Source organism: Nicotiana tabacum, chromosome 16, assembly GCF_000715075.1.
Source record: "Nicotiana tabacum cultivar K326 chromosome 16, ASM71507v2, whole genome shotgun sequence".
Classification (NCBI taxonomy): Eukaryota; Viridiplantae; Streptophyta; class Magnoliopsida; order Solanales; family Solanaceae; genus Nicotiana; species Nicotiana tabacum.
This window is the reverse complement of record NC_134095.1, coordinates 54,710,703-54,730,061: the sequence shown is the minus strand read 5'-3', so window position 1 is coordinate 54,730,061 and position 19,359 is coordinate 54,710,703. Positions and strand designations below refer to the sequence as shown.

Here is a 19,359-nt window from a genome sequence, read left to right as displayed (position 1 = left end):
TCTATAGCCCCTCAAAATTTTAAGAAAAAATGGCATGGTATAACAACCTATTAAGAAAATTAGCATTAAAAAGCCCTAGTTTTAGATATTGGCACCCTATAGCCCTACTTTAAATTTTTATTTGTTTTAATTGGCATAGCATAGCCAACTTATCGTGCTTCAGCACTTTTCCCTCACTCCTCCCCTTTCTCCTTCTTTTACGCTTTTCTTCTCTATCTTCCCCAAATTTCAAAATTTTCAAATACTCCAATTCTCTCCATTTTTATCCGATTAATACTCTGTACTATGTCTATTTAATGTTTTTCTTAACTCTTTTTTTAAATCACTTTGGATTAATAATGTAAGGTTAATGCTTCAGGTCAATATCAAGCTTACCAAATTCATTTTTTTTATTATTGCTTTGAAGGAGTTGAGAGCTCACATGAACTAAATTGATAACATATCTCCTTAAAATAGGTTTTGCGCATTATGATAGGCTAAATTTGTGTGTAAATAAAGATTGTTTGGTACCTTCTTATGCCAAAGTAATTGCTGCAGCGTCATTCTTTCGTGCAGTTGTATGTGCTTTGTCTAGTGAGAGTAATTAATTGTCGTACTGTCATTTATAACCATTTATAAACAATGGAAGTAACTGTATAACTGACTAGCGTAATTGTATATTAAAACCTTCAACTATATGGATATGTTGTATATCTACATGTATATCAGACCCAAAAATTATTAACTTCATCTTCTTACACGTATACTTCTTAAAAGTATATCCTAATATGTATATCTAAGAGTAAAAAATATAAATATATCTTTATATTATTTATTTCATGTATATCAAGACATTAATTGTATATCATACAATGCTTAACTTGAAACACATCAGTTTTTACTTAAATGCTTAGTTTTATTTTATTAAATCTTTAAGTGTTATATTTATTGACTTAAATCTATTTTTATTTTGGCAGCATATTGATGTCATCTTCTACTATCTAAGGAAAAAAATAAAGTACGATGTTAACGTTCCAAAGTCATTCACCACGACAAACTTTTCATTTAGTGTTAAGGTAAAATCATTGTATGATCAGTTTCTGTCAAGCAATAGGGACTATGGTGTCATCCCTAAGGATCATGAAATAACTGATTATATGCGAGGCTCTCGCATGTCGTGTAATGTTCCGTGGCACACTGTCGATCATGTACTAATTCCTATAGGCTTAAAAGACGAATGGCATTGGATTTTAGGTGTGTTGACTTTTAAGGACAGGTGCATACACGTGTATGATTCCATCAGAGGAGCGCAACATGATGCTAAAATTCATGAGGCCGTTCAACCATATGCAGTGTTGATTGCTCGTTTCTTGGCTAGTACATGTTTTTACAGGAAGAGACATGATATTGATTTGACCAATGTACCATACAACGACAGACCACTTGCTGATCCATTAGCTATTCACTTGGTTGATGATCTGCCACAACAAGAAAACGCGTATGTTAAGTTTTCGTATATTTTATTTCTTTAAATAATTATATTTTATTAAAGGGCGTTGATTCCTTCTAAATTATCTTCACTTTGTTTTAGTGATTGTGGTGTATATGTGGCATCTTTTGTGGAGTATTTTATCCATCAAAGATCAATTCCAGCTGTCTTCGATGTAGAGAAACATCGCAAACGACTTGGTACATTGTTGTGGGATTATGGTAGATCTAAACAAGAGAATGAAGATGAAAGTGAGCCAGAGTTTTCTAAAAGAAGTTTCAGAATAAATGCTCCTTTAACATTGAAGAACAAGTAGTCTTACTCTTTAGTTTAGTTATCTATTATTTTGGGATATGTAAATACATTTGTATTTTATTAATGGCTCATTATGGCACAATATTTGTAATATATTATTTATATTTTGCAGGTTAAACGTATCTTTTTCCTTTTTTCGTCAAATTAAGAAATTACCAGTATGTAGCATGGGTATATTTATGGATTTTTTTTTACTTTGTTTACTGTTTATTCTTTTTTTTAAAAATTTAACATGTGTATGTCTAATTTTCTTTAGCATGCTCATGTCTAACATAAATGAATGTTGCAGTTCCATAAACAAACACCACCATTATTGTGTATCTCTACCCACATGTATATCAATACATAATTTTACTACTATATAACTATATATATATATAGTTTAAAGATATACAGAACAAGATATATATATATATATATATATATATATATATATATATATATATCTTGTTCCATGTATATCTGTAAACTAACACACTAGCATTGTGTATATCTCTATCCACATATATATCAGTACTTAATTGTACAACTACATGTAAATATTTAAGTGTGCTAACTTGTATATACTGATATTTATATCCGTGAACTAACTATACCAGTGTTGTGTACATCTCCATCCCCATGTATATCAACAATTAATTGCCAAATACATGTATACATTTGTTTTAGCTAACATGTATATCCTGTTCTGTATATCGTTCAACTAACAACACCACTGTTCTATATATATCTATCCCCTGTATATCAATACTTAGTTTTATAAATACATGTATACATTTAATAGAGATAACATGTATATCTCACTATGTATATCCGTGAACCTACTACTCTAGTTTTGAGTATATCTCCGTTCCCATGTATATCAATACCTAGTTGTACAATTACATGTTTACATTTATTTGAGCTAACATGTATATCCTGATGTGTATATCCTTGAACTAATAATACCAGTATTTTGTATAACTCTATCCCCATGTATATCAATACTTCATTATTCAAAAACATGTATACATTTTATTTTTATATTTGTATGTGTAACAAGCACAGAGATGTATATCCAAACTTGATTCAGTGTCCAGTATGACGACATATTAATTCAACTTCATATAAAATGATTAAATTGTAAAGATCATGTGCCAAAATATTATTTACATGTCAATGCAATAATATACATGATGATATACATGTCCTACACAACTTAATGTATTGACCTTGTCCAACTAATTTATATGATACATTTTGATATACATACGAAAATGCTAAATTAAACTTGCATACACAAGTGCAAAACTTAAATAACTTCTGAACATGAATAATACTTCAATCATTTAATAAACTTGATATATATACAAACAATTTATCTTTAAGGTCATTCAGTGGTTATAAGGTATATTTCTATATGTTCTCCTATTGTGGCCCTCACGTCCACATTGTCCGCATGAACTCTTTGGCCTCTTAGCTTGTGATTCTGAAACCTTCTTGTATCTCACCTTCTTCGGTCTTCCAGGCATCTTATTCCAGACTGGTGGCAACACAACTTGTTCTAATACCTCTACTGGAATTGTCCATGTGCTTTCATCTGGAAGAGGATAAATTGGAATGTCGTATGCTTTCAACATGTATTCATTGTTGTAGTACATAGAGCAGTAATCTTCACCCTCTAAGTTTTTTGACCTCAAAACCGCACACGCATGCGGACAAGGGATTTGATCGAGCTGGAACCTTCTACAACTACATGTCCTTTCCCTAAGGCAAACGATGAACAACCTCCCATTATCAATAACTGAATGTAAGTTTTCAATCGATGGTCTCACCTATATTTGGTAGAAAAGCAAGATTAGTCTACACTTTATGTATAAAATCCAAAAGAGTAACCTTATTGAGTTATTCAGTAAGGAATATGTTATAAACTTACCATCATATGTTGTGATGCATCAAGATTTTCATCCAGTATAGCATTGTATTTAAAGGTAAACTTTGTAAATGTCGCTTGTGCAGTGTTTCGATTTGTGTAGTTCCACCTGTTGATCAACATTCGAATTTTTCCAGTAATTGCTGTATCGGAAGTTCCCTCGCTTCCTTAGTTGCTGAATTTAATGATTCTGCAATGTTGGAAATCATTGTCATTGTTCTGTTGACTTTTGCATGCGCTCTACTCCACCTGTGATACCCAATATCAAATAAGTAATCCTTCACTCTTCCATCTATTTGTTCCATCTCTGTCATATGGTGATTAAACTCTTGAATAGTATATGCTCTTGCAGTAGCAAAAAATATCTCTCTTAGCTCTTCTTGGCTCCTCTTATATCTGTCTTTTATGTTATTCCATAGATGCCATATACAAACACAATGAGAAACTTGAGGATACACTATTGAAGCTGCCTTAGCTATGCTCTCATTTCTGTCCGATACAATGCACATGTCATCTCTATCACCGAACGCTTCTTTGAACCTTTCAAAGAACCACCCCCATGAGGCATCATTCTCTTTATCACCAATTGCATATGCAAGTGGAAAAATCTTGCATGTTTACAATATATCAATTATATTCCTTCTACAAAGTGTTTATTATAAATATATTCTATTAACAAATACATATGGATGGTTAATTGATATGCACGGATTTAAAATAACTATATAAGTGTAAATGGCTATACACAGAACTTTTATACATATATGTATACTCTGATATACAATTAGTTCTTTGGATATACATGAATATGTTACTAATATTTAGAATAAATGAAATATAGTAGAGTATTTCTAGAACAAACCTCCAGCATCTTGCGAGCAAGCTGTGAGTAACATTCTTCTGTACGTTGCTTTAAGGAAGCTTCCATCAACCACAACAATAGGTTTGCAAAATTTCCATCCCTTTATTGATGCATGTAAGGCGACAAAGGCATACATGAAGTGTCCTTCATCTGATTTTCTCAAACACACAACTGACCCGGGGTTGGAATGCATCAACATATATAAGTAGCTTGGCAGCTTTGCATACGACTCACTTGGATCTCCTCTTAAAAACTGAAGGGCCTTTTGCTTTGATCTATTTACCTTCCAGTAGCTTAAGTCAATACCGTAATGTTTTTTCATGTCTTTTATTATATCCTTTGCAGTGTATATTGTTTTAGGATCAACATATTTATCACAAATAATTCTTCCAATAACAGGAGCAGTAGCTACACGTTGTGTAAACAACCTATCCCTCGCCGAACATGTGTGATCCTTACTGAATTTTCTAATCCTAAAGATTTTTGACTTGTTTAGCGATGAAGATTTGAAAAACCACGTGGAACGGTCATTGACACATACCAGACAGTATCTAATAACATCCAAAATTACACAATAGTAAATAAATTAAGATAAACTATTGTGCGTTGTGAAAATAAAAAAACTGACGATTGTATACAATTATTAAAGTTAGATATACATTCATACCTTGATGGACTTGATCGATCAACCTTAAACTGAATTTTTTTCTAATAGCATAGTTTTTTAACGCCATCATCAATGTCTCCTTGTCCTTGTAAAGTTGGCCTTCCAAAACAGTATTATTTAGAGGATCATCTATTATTGGAGTTTCATCAAAATCTACAACTTCAGGATCATCTACGTTATCAAACGCAATCAACTGTAGTGTATCCCCGTTATGTATATCATATGTATTGGCAATTTGTAGGCATACAGATGAATTTTCCTCGTTTCGATTAAACGCGTGCATATCTTTCTCTTTCACTGTTAAACATAGCGGATACTCATTAAACGCATAATTTTTCTTCTTCAACTCGATATATACACGCAATCCCATATCATTGTGTATCATCATTGGTGGTGAATCTTCATCGCATTTATACTGGATTTCAAGCAAATTAATTGTGGTGTCAACCATCAATTGTTTTGAAATTGTAGAAATAAAATCAATAAATTTAGTTTCGGTACTAATCACCACGCCTTCAACTGAGTAATCCACAAATCGATTGTTGTTATCCCAGCGTCTCCCGTGCTGTATCAAAATCGGCAAAGTAGCCATTGAATCTGTGTTCTATATACAGAGATTAAAACCCTTCTTCACCCGGTATCTTAGAACTTCAAAAATAAAATAAAAAATTGTTTCCAAAGAAAGAACTAATTATTGCATTAGAATACAGAATTTGATATTCAATTTTCGTGATGGCTGAAAAATCTTCGCACCCTTGTTGATTTTTGAAGGAAATATATTTTCTGCATTTGGTTTTATTTTGGTCGACTGGGTAGTTACACTTCTGATGGGATACATCATGCAAGCGTGATTGGGGGGACAGAATCTTAAAACCCCCCTATTTTTGAGGGGTTGTATAATCGTGTCTTTGGGATTTGGCTATTTTATGCCAATATTTTTGGGCTACTAGTGCCAACCTAAATTTATGGCCAATACAATGCCAATTATGTGAAGGATTGTTATACGGTGTCAATTCCTCAAATTTTAAAAGCCCATGTTTTGTACCACTTACAAAAAATGGCCCTTCGGCCCAAACATATTGCATATAGTACCCGAAAGGAATGAGCATGACAACACAAGTGCATGTAGCTCAGTGGATAGGGCGTGTATTTCCTAAGCTGAAGGTTGCAAGTTCGACCCCTACCTAGCGCGATAGAGTAACCCTGTATTGCATTTTAAATTGTATTTTGTACTTCTGGATCTAATAATATTAGCTAAGAATTGAATGAAATATGTAATTCATGTCATATACGAAATGTCTATTTTGTATATTTTTTGTATAATAATAACATTCTATTTTGTATATTTTTTGCATAGTGACAGTCTATTTTGTATAGTTTTTGTCTATTTTGTATAGTGACAATCTATTTTGTATATTTTTTGTATAGTAACAGTATATTTTGTATAGTGACAGTCTATTTTATATATTTTTTGTATAGTAACAGTCAATTTTGTATATTTTTGTATAGTGACAATCTCTTTTGTATATATTTTGTATAGTGACAATTTATTTTGTATATTTTATATATAATGACAGTATATTTTTGTATATCTATTGTATACAAATTGTATAATGGTAGTCTATTTTGTATAATTTTTGTATAGTGACAGTCTATTTGTATATATTTTAACTTTATGCATAGTTATCTCCTCTCATCTTCCTCTTATTAAGAGACCAGCCACCGGCATCCATGGCCACACAGTTGCCGAAAATGGTAACAAGATCGCCGGAGTTTTAAAGTTTCAGGCAAAGATCTTCAAAATATTAATTTCATATTTACAGAAACTATAAGAGAAAATCAGAGAAAGAAGATAAGGCCATGAGAGTCGTGGTTGGCGGAGTTGCTTCTTCAACGACGAAGACACCGGCATCCATGGCCTCACAGTCGCCGAAAATGGTAACCACAATATTATAAAAACGGTAAAATTGTGAATCAATCAATTAATTATGTCACAAAACACAAACTAATGGAGATTTAGACCACCACAAAATTGAAATTGAAAAAAAAAAAAAAACACAGATCATTAGATCCAACATAATATTCTTCAAAATACAACATTCTCATAGCTCATCAGCATTTCAAATGTGTGGTCCACAACACGATGCATGCTTTCTTATCCATAATAGATCTGGGATCATAAGTTTGCGATGACAATAAATTGGGGTCATAACATATTTGTATTCAAAACCCAGATAGAGCCCAAAATCATGAATTGCAAACAAGAATTAAAATATAAGATGAAAATTACAATGACTTTCAGATTTTCGAAAACCGAATAAAGGATCCAAACCCCAAAATACAAGAAAAGGGAGACGAGAGAAACCAAAGAGGCTTTTTAAAGAGAGAGAGAGAGAGAGAGAGAGAGAGAGAGAGAGAGAGAGAGAGAGAGAGAGAGAGAGAGAGAGAGAGAGAGAAAAGCGTCCATGGAACCACAACCATGGGTTGCTAGCGTGAGAGAGAAGAAGAAAGATAGTAAGGAAGAAAGATATGGATGGGAGGCGACAACTAGCACTTGTCATTATTTTTAGGCTATAACTTGTATGGATCAATTTGTGGCCTACCGATTGAAATTTGTTTTGCCCGATGGACTATAAATGAAGTTCTCTCAAGGGATTTTTTCCTAACTATACCATATATGAAACCTTATTACTCTAAATGTGCATAGTTTGTTAATTACCCGCCCAGTCCACACTTTAACTACAGTTTATATACCATTCGACTATTAGGCATTAAAAGGGCAGAATATTCCCTAAAAACGCGCTAAAATTAAGGAGAGAATCTTGGTGTTAATTGATTCTACATTAAATTCAATATTTAAAAAGGGAAAGGAGATTTCTCATCTGCGTATTTTTCTCCAGAACTACAATTCAAATTCTCGAAAAAAAAAAGAACGAACAATTCAAATTTTCGAGTTTCAACAACTTAAAGTTGAAAAAATCTGTTCTTCCATATATTTTCCACCATTGATAGCCATTAAAAAGCTTGAAAGCTTTGAATTCAAATTTGGGTTTTCAAAAATCATTATTTGTTTGGATTGAGTGTTGTTGTAAATAATTCGGAATATGTTTAGGAGTTTATATCTCAATTTTGAGGGGTTTTGGTGAAGATTAGACTTGGTTTTGACTAAATTTCAGATTGAAACTCGAAGAAGAAGAAGAAGAAGAAGAAGAAGAAGAAGAAGAAGAAGAAGAAGAAGAAGAAGAAGAAGAAGAAGAAGAAGAAGAAGAAGAAGCATATTTCCAGAAATTGTAGATAAATTGTAGAATTGTAGATCAATTGTAGATAAATTGTAGATTGGGAAGACTAAAACATCTACAATTTATCTACATTTTTTCTAATTTTTCTACAATTTATCTACAATTTCTACAAAATTACTACATTTATACTACAAATAAACTACAATCTTATGTGAAAAAAAATATTGACAACAAAATTTGCTCTTCATCTACAAAAATCGTCACCGTTTATTGGATTGGTACATTGAACTTTTCCGACTCCGGCAACTTTTCTGGCAATCGGACGACTACCTACAAGTCTACCACAAGCAACACACCTTCTGAAATCTCCAATAGCGATGGTAAAAAGGAGCAGCGACGGTGGTGCTGACCATGTACTCTTCGATATTTTTTCCGGTAATTGAAGAACCACCCACAAGTGTACTGTGTACAACTATCAAATCAACACAGATTCCATCAACTTATGCTGGCAAAATAGCTTCATTTAGCTAATACAATTTTAACAACTGTTACATGAATTACTAGGTAAAATGAGATTCATCACCTAGCCAACAACTTATTTAGTATACCTTTTTTATGTTTATAAAAATGGATTAAAAAGCAAAACAGAGTAGAATAAGAAAGAAACGAGAAATAGAAACGGAGAAGAGAAAGAAATGGGAAGGGGAAAATGGGCTGGTCAGATCTTAGTAATTAAGGGGAGAGAAACGTGAGATATATGGACACCTTTAATTAAGGAGTAAGAAACTGCCAATTAATTATACCTCTAAATTAATTATGGTATATAAATGGTAATTTGGTATACTGAAATATAATAAACACAAACCTTAAACATTGAGGGTAATAAGATTTCATATATGGTACAAGAAGGTAAAAATCCCTTCTCTCAATAGCTGTTAATATCGGCCAATAATTGCTTCCGGCTTGAGTCCATCGGCTCCACCTCGTCTCAGCCCATCCGCCAAGAGATTGGACTCACACAGCACGTGAAGCTCAACTTGTTCCCAAGTTTGCATCTCTGCAGAAATGGCCCGGGGACTTTCCTGGGCCCTAACCCACTCATTGACTAGATCTTCACGTCGTCTTGCAGTCTTGATGCGTAGCTACTCTTTTCTCGAGACCAATTGAAGCAGCTTTTTAAACGGTGTGTAGCATCCCCGCGTTTAAAGGGGTTGTTGTATTCGAATCTTCAACAACAAGGCAAAAGAAAAAGAAAAGAAGCCTGCAGAATGTGCATCAGACATTAAAGGTATATATTCTCCTTTTTATCTTTTTTTTTTGCAAAGTAAGTATTTGTGGTCGAGTAGTACTACCTAAATACCATTTATGTTATACGTGAAAATCAGTGGCGTAGCCAAAAATTTCACAAAGGATGTTCAATCTTTGGATAAGTAAATAATTTTTTTTAATAAATTGGTGCACCGAATTTTTTTTATAATAAAACGCACAATATTTAGCTAAATTATAAAAACACTTTAACAGAATTAACTATTTTGTAAATCAAAACCAATATAAAGGAATCAACAAAAAAAAAAATATTACTACTGAAAGCAAAATTTAAATATATTATTACAATTGTACTCGACGAGGTCTCATCTCTTGACATATTTTTATAATCTCATTAGAAATAATACAAAATACTTTTTTTTTTTAAATATAAGGCACTATGCAACCGTCCAAAAATTCATTATCCATTCGATTCCGCACGTCATTGTGGATAAACTTCATTACAGAAAAAGCTCTTTCAACAGGTGCAGTAGCAACTGACAGAAGCAAAGCAAGTTTCACTAAGCAGAATGAGGATAAGTAATATTCTTTTTTGTCTCAACTAGTTTTTTTGAAAGTTCACCAAGTCCACCTTAATTGGGGAACCTTTGACCAATATCACGTACATCAACAATATAATTAGCAAGTTGATTCTCAAGGACACCTAAATTAAATTCATCAAAGTCATAACTAAAAAATGAATCAACTGGATTCAGGCAAGCTACTCCATGAAACAAATCACTTGTCACCTCATTGAAACGTGCGTTAAGTTCTTGAAGTTGCCAATTAATAATTTTATAAAACACATCCACATAATAATGATGTAAAGTAGTATGATCAACAAGTTTACGTCGTGATCATCCTGAGTTAGCATATTGCTCATCAAAATTGGGTATGTGAATATCATGACTGGTACAAAATGTAGATACCTTATTTTTAAGTGGATCTCATCCATCAACTCTTAACTCTTGAAGCCTTTGTTTTGCTACTTCAACAAGTATCATGGCATTAGCAATATCTTGCTCCTTTTTCTAAAGCGATATATTAAGATCATTGTGATTCCCAAAATATCTTTCATAAAATACAACATGAAAGCAACCTCAAACGTTTGGCAACTTCTAAGATATCCTGTTGCCTTAGCTCTTTCATCTAAAATACTTGCATCTTCAGCAAGAGTATCAAGTACATCAATAATAGAGTCAAACAAAAGTATAAAATTTCCAAACGACTTGTAGTGAGATCCCCAACGAGTATCACCGGCTCTAACAAGACCAAGCTCTTGATTCAAACCTTTACCTTTTTCTAGCTCACCTATATCTAATGCCTCTTGGAGTCTTTTTTTTAAAGATTCTCGAAGTTCATCCATATGTTTAAAAGCAGCTCCCAACACATTCAAAATATTTGAAACTAATAGCACAAGTTCTCCCACTTGAGCACACTTTTTTGAAACTGCCACAAGAGTTAATTGAAGTTGGCGAGCAAAACAATGAATAGAACAAGCCGATCTACTTTCTTGTTCAATCAAAACTTTAAGACCATTGATATCACCTTGCATATTACTTGCCCCGTCATAACATTGTCCACGTAAAAAAGATAAACTTAATGAATGATGAGCAAGTATGTTAACAATTACTTTCTTCAGGGATAAAACACTAGTATCAGGAACATGAACAAGTCCAATAAATGCCTCCACTACAAATCCTTTTCTATCAACATATCTTAAAACAATAGCCATTTGCTCTTTTCGTGACACATCAAAAGATTCATCAACTAATAGACAAAAGTAGTCACCATTTAGGTCCTTTATTATAGCCTTAATTGTTTCTATCTTACATGCGGTCATAATATTTTTTTGGATGTCTGGAGAAGTCATTTTATTATTTTTTGGAGCATTTTGCAATACAAAAGGCTTAATCTTTTCACATCTATCTCGGTACCTTGAAAGAACTTCAAGAAAGTTACCTATGTTCAATGACGATTCACTTTCATCGTGATCACGGAATGACAATCCTTGATTCAAGAGAAGTCTTACCACATCAATTGAAGCACTTAAGCGAAGCCGATATTCATATTTCATTTGATTAGACTGTTTGTCAAATACAGCGTGAATGGACTGTTGTTGTTGCATTAGATCTTCACAATTTCTTTTTGCTTGATTATGAACACTATTCGGCCTACCAATATGCTTTTAAAAGCTGTCTTTGATCTTATGCCAATTTCTAAACCCTTTACTTGAAAATACATCATCTCCACCTTGATGAATATTATCACCTTTAACAAATAACAAGGTAAACAATATGCTGCATCTGTACTCACATTATATTCCAACCAGTCACCATAATCATCAAACCAATTAGAAAGGAAACGACGCTTTGATCCTGAAAAGTCAGATTGAGGGACCTCATGACTCCGAGGTTGGCAAGGACCAATTCGAAGGTATTCCCTCCTTATTTCATCACGATGGTTTGGATGATAATTCAAAATTGGAATTCTTTCAGCTGGATCATGATTTATAGAATATAAATTAAGTTTTTGTCTCTGAGCAGAATGCGATGATATTTCTGATTGGTCTACAGTTTTTCTCGATTAGGTTGATTTTGAGATGTCAAACTTGTTTTTGGTACTTTACTGAAAAATTTCCTCAAGTCCATTGAAACTTCAAATCAAACTGAAATAATAGTCAAGTGCATCACACTTATTAGAAATAGAGAGAACATGTATTAAAAAGCACCGTAAGTACTTACTGTAACACTACAAGAGTCGAAAAAGCTAAACTTTACCACTACTCCAGCTTAATTAGCAGAATCCAAGAGCAATATACAAATTTTACTTCTTAAATCTGAAAATTCAAACTATGTCCCAAATTCGTATACACAACCACCAAATTGTTCCTTACTTTTTTTTAAAGAACAAATATATGTTCAGGAATGATGAATCAGGTCATCTAAGTATCAGTTATTTTATCTTAGTTGTAAATTGTTTAAGAGATTTAGAAATATTTAGTAAGTTTTCAATCTCTAAAGACTCTAACAATAAAATTAAGATTATAAATTGAGCAGAAAAAAGAAAAGAAAAAGAGAAAGACAGAAGAATCTAACCTGAAATTGAATCAGATTCAGAGTTAGACTGCAAGATTTCACAGGCATTCGTGATCCGACAATAACGCAGTAGGCTTGCAAGGCAAAAAGCAAGGGATGGTCTTTTGTTTCTCTCCTCTGTGTTTCTTCTTTCTATTTTGGCAAAGTTAGGTTTAGGTCACTTTTTTATTAAGTAGCTTTCAATTAAACAATGATCTTTAATATTTTTTTATTGAAAAATTAAAAAAGAAAAAGAAAGTCAGAGGTTGGTTGGGATGCGGAAAAGAACGACACGGGCTCATTTGTTTGCACTTAATGGAGGTCTGAATCTTAATCATTCAAATCTCAAACTTTAAGTGTGTCGTTTGTTTTTAAAGTCTGAATCTTAATTATTAAAATCTTAATCATTAATTTTTTTTTACTTCACAACCACTTAATGAGTCTGAATAGGCATGTATGATTAAGATCTATAACAATAACTTAATTTCATTAAGATGTTATCATCCACATTCATTATTGACTGCCGCCACGGCATACCATTATCAACTACTATCATGCCATCGCCACCACCACCACCACCATCCTCAATCATAGCCGCCATTGTCGACTACCACCACCCACCATCCTCACCACTCTCATCACCATTATTTTCAACCACAACCAACACTCATCCTCCTCAATTAATCACTCCATCACCATCAATAATCGTAGAAGGCATTGTCCATCATTATAAACTACCGCCACCCACCACCACCTTGCTCAATCACAACTACCACCATCACCCGCCATTACTAACTATCACCACTACCCGCCATTACTAACTATCACTAACCACCACTACGCCACTATCCTCCATCATAATAGCCTCCACTACCAATTATCACTAGTTACTATCTTGAACTACCACCATCAACCAAAACTACCACCAACCGCCGCCTCTCGCTGGCATTTACAAGCACTACCGTTAGCCATCACCATCAGGAGCCACCATAGAATATAGACTAATTAGTATTTCATTTGAATTTTATATTTATTAATTTTCAAATAAAGATAAATTTTATATATTCAGATGTTAAAATTAAACAATCTTAATTATTTAATATTCAAATCTTAATACATGTCTTAATATTCAGATTCAGACGTCTTAATCTTAAAAATAAGAAAAGAGGCCTTATATTGCTTCTTGAAAATATGATAATATAAAACAAATGGACTGTACCAAAAGCTTGCATTGAGATTCGAAACTACAATTAGTGGAACATTTTGCACACCCTTCGCAGCTGGGCTACCTCACCCGGCTGTGTTAAGGTTGTGCAAGCTATTGTATATATTAAAATAAAATAATATTTTATTTATATACACAGACAATTTTCCACATTCTATTAAAAAAAGAAAGAGGGAAAGATATACCAAGCTTTCTATTGTAAAAAGAAAAGGAAAGATACACTAACCCCGTGCTTTCTATTGGAAAAAAAGGGGGATCCGCAAGAGATTAAATTATATTGAATTTATTGTTTGCAGTCTGCGTTCACAGAGCATACATGTATAAAAATTGTACAATGTGAAATGTCGTAGAGGCTTCGCACTATGTATACAATCACAAACCGTTTAGCTCATAGTTATTCACAGAGCTGTAAGCACCAAGGAAAAATTAATAAACTATAACTGACCGAGTAGGATAAAAAGTGCACCAGTGGTCTAGTGGTAGAAGGCCACGATACATTCGATTTCGGGCATCTTTTATCTTTTTGGGTTTTCGCATTCTTCAGTATCATAATCATAGATAACTGGTTCTATGTTTGAGGAGATGATAATCCTGTTCTATAAACTATAAATAAACTTGAGCATTAGGATTCCTCAGGGGAAGCATGTATTATCATGAGCCGGCCAAAGATCTAAGTTTCTCGATTATGGAGTCTATAGCGGAATGGGAGTTGTTGGTGCCTGTCAGTGGCAGATGTTTAGGTGCTTCAGCTCTATCAAAATAAAATTGTCCAGAAACCAACTTCTCTTTTGGTTGTAAAGCCAACCAGATTACTGTATCTGCACCTTCCTCACTACTTCTAAGTTTTCCTTCAAACCTACAAAACATCATGAATAGTATTACTATCTTTTAAGAAGATAAAGGAATTCATAAGGGAGTGTTCTATCCACATACGATTTTGAAAAATCCGGCAAACTCTTGGATACTCCAGGCGTTTCGGCCCACCCCGGATGCATGGAGTAGAAACGAACACCTTTATCCTTGTACATTTCAGCCCATTTTTCTGTCAATGCAACCTGAAATGAAGATGGGCAACTCTATTGAGATGATAGTAACCTTGAGATACAAAATATTAGAGTGGTAATTTAGGTGGAAAGCAAACAAGATAGGGACGGACATCTAGATGTATACGTTTATTGAAAGATCACGATATGCATATCCTTGATGTCCTGTGTATCCATGTTAGAACAAACGCAAACACAACACAAACAAAGAGAAAGGAAAGACGCATATTTGGCAAGACCAAGTAGCAAAACTTTTAGTTAGTTCCAAATGTTAAAATGAAGGGGGAACCCAGAGAGATAAAATTCTCTATACTTTTCCACAAGACTTAAAAGTCTCCATCATCAACTAACTTCTATAGAGAAACCATATGCTTGGGATTGCACAATTAGGTTGCGATTGAGGTAAAGGCCTCCATGGGATCAGCAAATCAAATCCAATTTGCTGTAAGATAAAAATGAAAAGATTGTTGTCTAGGAATGAGGGAGAGAAAACTACTCCATATTTGTTTTTGAATCTTAGAAGAACCAGACACCTTAGTTATCTAAGATGAAAATGGCATCTCCATATGCTCTTTAAGACATCACGAAGGGGCTTACTGTTCAAAATACTCAGTAGCTTACACCACATAAACGCTCAACTTTTTACACGAGGAAATTAGATGACTAATAGGTTTGCTGAATGAAATAAGGGAGGTAAATCACTAATTTCTCTTGGATCTTTAAATAAATGAAATTAGAAAATGAGTAGAAGCATTTGAGAGTAACATATATATATATATATATACACACACATATACATATATATATCAAAGAGTTCTCTAGTAAATCTCTTAGAAGTACCCGTTCTCAAGACAATATATTTAATGTACCTGAACTCTCTTGTTCCGAGCATACTGTTCCACCCCATCAAACTTGTTACTACTAAACTGCAAATATAGTTTATCAGAACATAGTCATCCTAGCAAGATCGATGTATTCAGAAATTGGGAATAAAATTACCTGTAAATCAGTTGTCAGTGGCGCTGTGTACATCCCACCCGAGGCAACTGTGATAACACGAGCATCAGGTGCCGCCTTCTCAAGGAGTGGTAACATCAACTCTGTCAAGGTGTAAGTGCCAAGAACATTGGTAGCAAAACTCAGCTCATATCTGTTGTTAAGATAATAAAAGGATGTAATTAACATTTGAACAGATCCCCAAAGAGAGTATTATTGAAAGCTTTAGAAGCACTAAACACGAGCCTGCCTACCCTTCTTGAGTGATGACACGATTGCTTTCAAGCAGGCCAGCATTGTTAACCTTGTTATATAAGAAAAAATGAAACTGGTAAGAAAGAATAGAAATCATCTAATGAAGAATCTTAGACGGTGTCAGTGGAAAAAGGTTCACAGCTGAGGAAAGGTACACTACCAGGACATGGACAGGTACATCTTTTGAACAAAACCTGGAAGCGAAGGATTTGACATCATTGACCGATGAAATATCACAGACCTGCCAATTTTGAAAGAAAAGTGACCAATAAACAAAGCTTCAAAATGAAAGATCTCCTCTTGCAGCAATTCAGATAATACAACTAAGAACTACCTCCAAGTAAACATTTTTATTTCCAGTGATTGAGTGAATTTTGGTAAGAGCGGCCTCTCCCCTCTCCTTATTACGGCATAACATGTAGACAGTCGCCCCACTTGAAACATTCGAAGTCAAAACTGTTAGTAAAACTTAGATCAAAACATTGTTCTTTTATCGATTACTCAATGCCAACTCCATAAGAATGAAGAATTGAAGGCAGGATAAGCACCGTGAAGCGAGGCCTTCAGCAGTTGCAAAACCAATGCCGGAATTTGCACCTGTGACAATGCAATTCTTTCCTTCCATTTGAACTTGCATATCCTCTGGCTTGAACTTCTTTGCGTGTTCCCTAAAATCCAAATGGAGCCAGAAATTATTCTTTTTCCATTGAAATCCTTGACGCACAGAAGTTCCCAGACATAGATTCCACTTATCAAATAGTTTTAATCGAAAGGGAAAAAATGGGATCTTGATCACAAAAACAAATTATCAGTTTAAGAGTCTTGATCAATATTAATCCTTTTCTACATATTTCCTTAGGAAAACAATAATTTACAAATGACATATTTCCACTACTCATTATTGTTCTCCTGTTCAAACCTGCTGAAAACTGTTTTTTTTAGCGGAAGGTCCTTCGGAAACCGCCCCTCTAACTTCACAAGATAGGGGTAATGTCTGCGTACAATTTACCCTCCCCACACCACACATGGGATTACACCGGATAAATTGTTGTTGTTGTACATATTTCCACAACAATTTCCAATTCACCACACCAAATGCTAGAGAAGAGTAATTATCAGCTTGATTCTCATAACAAGAGACAGAATAATGAGTAACAAATCATTATCAGTAATCTCCCCACGTTGAAACTCATAAGCAAAAGGTAAATGAAGCACAATTTATATTCCAAAAAGGGGGGGGGGGGGGGGGGCTTACGCAAAACCAGACTTTGTGAAATTCATATAGCCATAAAGCCCAAATGCCGTAGCTCTCAATGTCTGCAGTTCGGAAAAACAAACCAAAGAAACATAGTGATGAGAAAGAAAAGAAGATAGAATTCTTTTGAAAAAAGAAGTGAAATGAAAAGTGTATTTATTCCTTTACTTTCACAATAAACATGATGAGAATTGAAGCGGAGATACGAATTTGAATTTGAAATGTAAGCATTTAGCAACTGTTTTCACTTTTCATATTTGTACAATTGAGTCTGGGAGTTAACGTGTGGTACTTGCTACTGGGCTTGTCTTGTTCCACGTACACCATTATCTTACCGCGATTTTCTTCCTTTGGCCGTAGACCTTCCCCCCCCCCCCCCCCCCCCCCCACTTTTTTTTTTTTTTTTTTTTTTTTGTGGTTAAATTCACACACAACAATTTTACTCACATAATAAGTAAACAAGTTATCTGAAAGGAAAAAAAGGACCGACATATTCAATCAATTCCATAGTAAGAAAATTTTACATAGTAATAACTTTAAGTTAATTTTTTAATGGAAAAGGGCCATATATGTCATTACACTATACAAAATTGTACATATTTGCGGAGGTGGACTCAATCTTGCTCTTGTTGTGCATAAGTTAGGTCACATATGTCATATATTTAATATAATTGCTTAACCCACATATTAACCTTACTAATATAATATTTAGCACCAGATTGTGACACATGTTGTAATATCTGATTCATTTTATCTCCAACCACCCGGTCTTCTTATTTTATTAAGCCCTTTTCTTATTTTATTTACACTCTCTCACCTCGCTTTTTTCTCTCAATTTCTGCTTTCACCATTAAGCCGACCACACCATAAAATTGCTCCTCTAGGGTTTCCTTTTCAGAGAAAATTCAAAGGCTGGATACTTTTTCAAGGTATGTTATCTTTCTATTTTATTTTCTTTTTTCTATTTGTGGATTAGGGTTTCTTTCGTCTATATTCTATATGTGGGGTTAGGATTTCTTGTTTTATAATGAGGTTGTTGTTTATTAATTTTATTTTGTACTTTATCCTACTAAATATTTAAATACAGTGAATAATGTATATTAATTGATGATTTTATTGTCTGGTTGTGGTCTTGCATTGAAACCGTCTGCTTTTAAGGGGTTTTAAGTCTAACTTGTGTATTGATTATGGTTTTGTATTTACTGATGTGGACCTTCACTTGTCCTTCTTTTTATGCCTTTGCATGTGATACGAACTGAAAATGATTGCTAAAATGGACCTAGTATTTCATTATGGGGGTAATTGAATTTTCACCTAATCAAGTGTATAATAAAAATACTTGTACATTTTGTCTGGTTATGATTCTTGTCAACTATAAAAGTTTGTGCGAAAAATTTACCAAAAAATTAGGGTTTAGCTCAGTCGAACAACTTTTAGTTACTGGACCTTCGGGGAGGTACTACCTGATACATGATGATGATGGTGTGAGGACACTTCAGTAATTATTTTCTAAAGAGTTCAATGTGATTAACCTTTTTGCTGTGGATGAGTTTGAAGTTACGGTGTTTGCTCAAAATATTACTCATCATAGAGAGAAATATTTTTTAGACATTGATACAACTTCTGAATGTGAAAGTAGTTTGGGTGGTGGTGTTTTTGATGATTTAGAAGGTTCTGAATATGATTATTCAGAACTTAAAGCTATTGGAACAGGAAAAAGGGTTGTAACTGATAGGTTAA

The 19,359-nt window shown here is 33.7% G+C and overlaps 3 protein-coding genes across 4 annotated transcripts; all 3 read right to left on the bottom strand.

The window, feature by feature from the left end:
• Positions 1-3,156: 3,156 nt before the first annotated feature.
• On the bottom strand, positions 3,157-5,816 carry LOC142170246 (uncharacterized). The gene is made up of 6 exons (XM_075232104.1): positions 5,225-5,816; positions 5,099-5,108; positions 4,558-5,030; positions 3,954-4,269; positions 3,699-3,804; positions 3,157-3,597 (listed from the first exon to the last, which is right to left on the bottom strand). The coding sequence occupies exons 1-6, from the start codon at positions 5,814-5,816 to the stop codon at positions 3,157-3,159; spliced, it is 1,938 nt and encodes a 645-aa protein (XP_075088205.1).
• A 4,899-nt stretch (positions 5,817-10,715) lies between these two features.
• LOC107768860 (uncharacterized) lies at positions 10,716-11,896 on the bottom strand. The gene is made up of 2 exons (XM_075232103.1): positions 10,868-11,896; positions 10,716-10,799 (listed from the first exon to the last, which is right to left on the bottom strand). Exons 1-2 carry the CDS (start codon positions 11,894-11,896, stop codon positions 10,716-10,718), a joined length of 1,113 nt encoding a protein of 370 aa, XP_075088204.1.
• A 2,432-nt stretch (positions 11,897-14,328) lies between these two features.
• LOC107768857 (uncharacterized) lies at positions 14,329-17,935 on the bottom strand. 2 transcript variants are annotated; one of them, XM_075232820.1, is made up of 10 exons: positions 17,788-17,935; positions 17,620-17,681; positions 16,913-17,032; positions 16,699-16,798; positions 16,525-16,605; positions 16,364-16,413; positions 16,113-16,263; positions 15,983-16,039; positions 15,004-15,125; positions 14,329-14,926 (listed from the first exon to the last, which is right to left on the bottom strand). In XM_075232820.1, exons 1-10 carry the CDS (start codon positions 17,848-17,850, stop codon positions 14,722-14,724), a joined length of 1,011 nt encoding a protein of 336 aa, XP_075088921.1. In that variant the 5' UTR covers positions 17,851-17,935; the 3' UTR covers positions 14,329-14,721. The 2 variants fall into 2 exon arrangements, with proteins under 2 accessions (XP_075088921.1, XP_016443494.1); XM_016588008.2 differs by lacking the exons at positions 17,620-17,681; positions 17,788-17,935 and adding an exon at positions 17,284-17,424.
• Between the last annotated feature and the right edge of the window lie 1,424 nt (positions 17,936-19,359).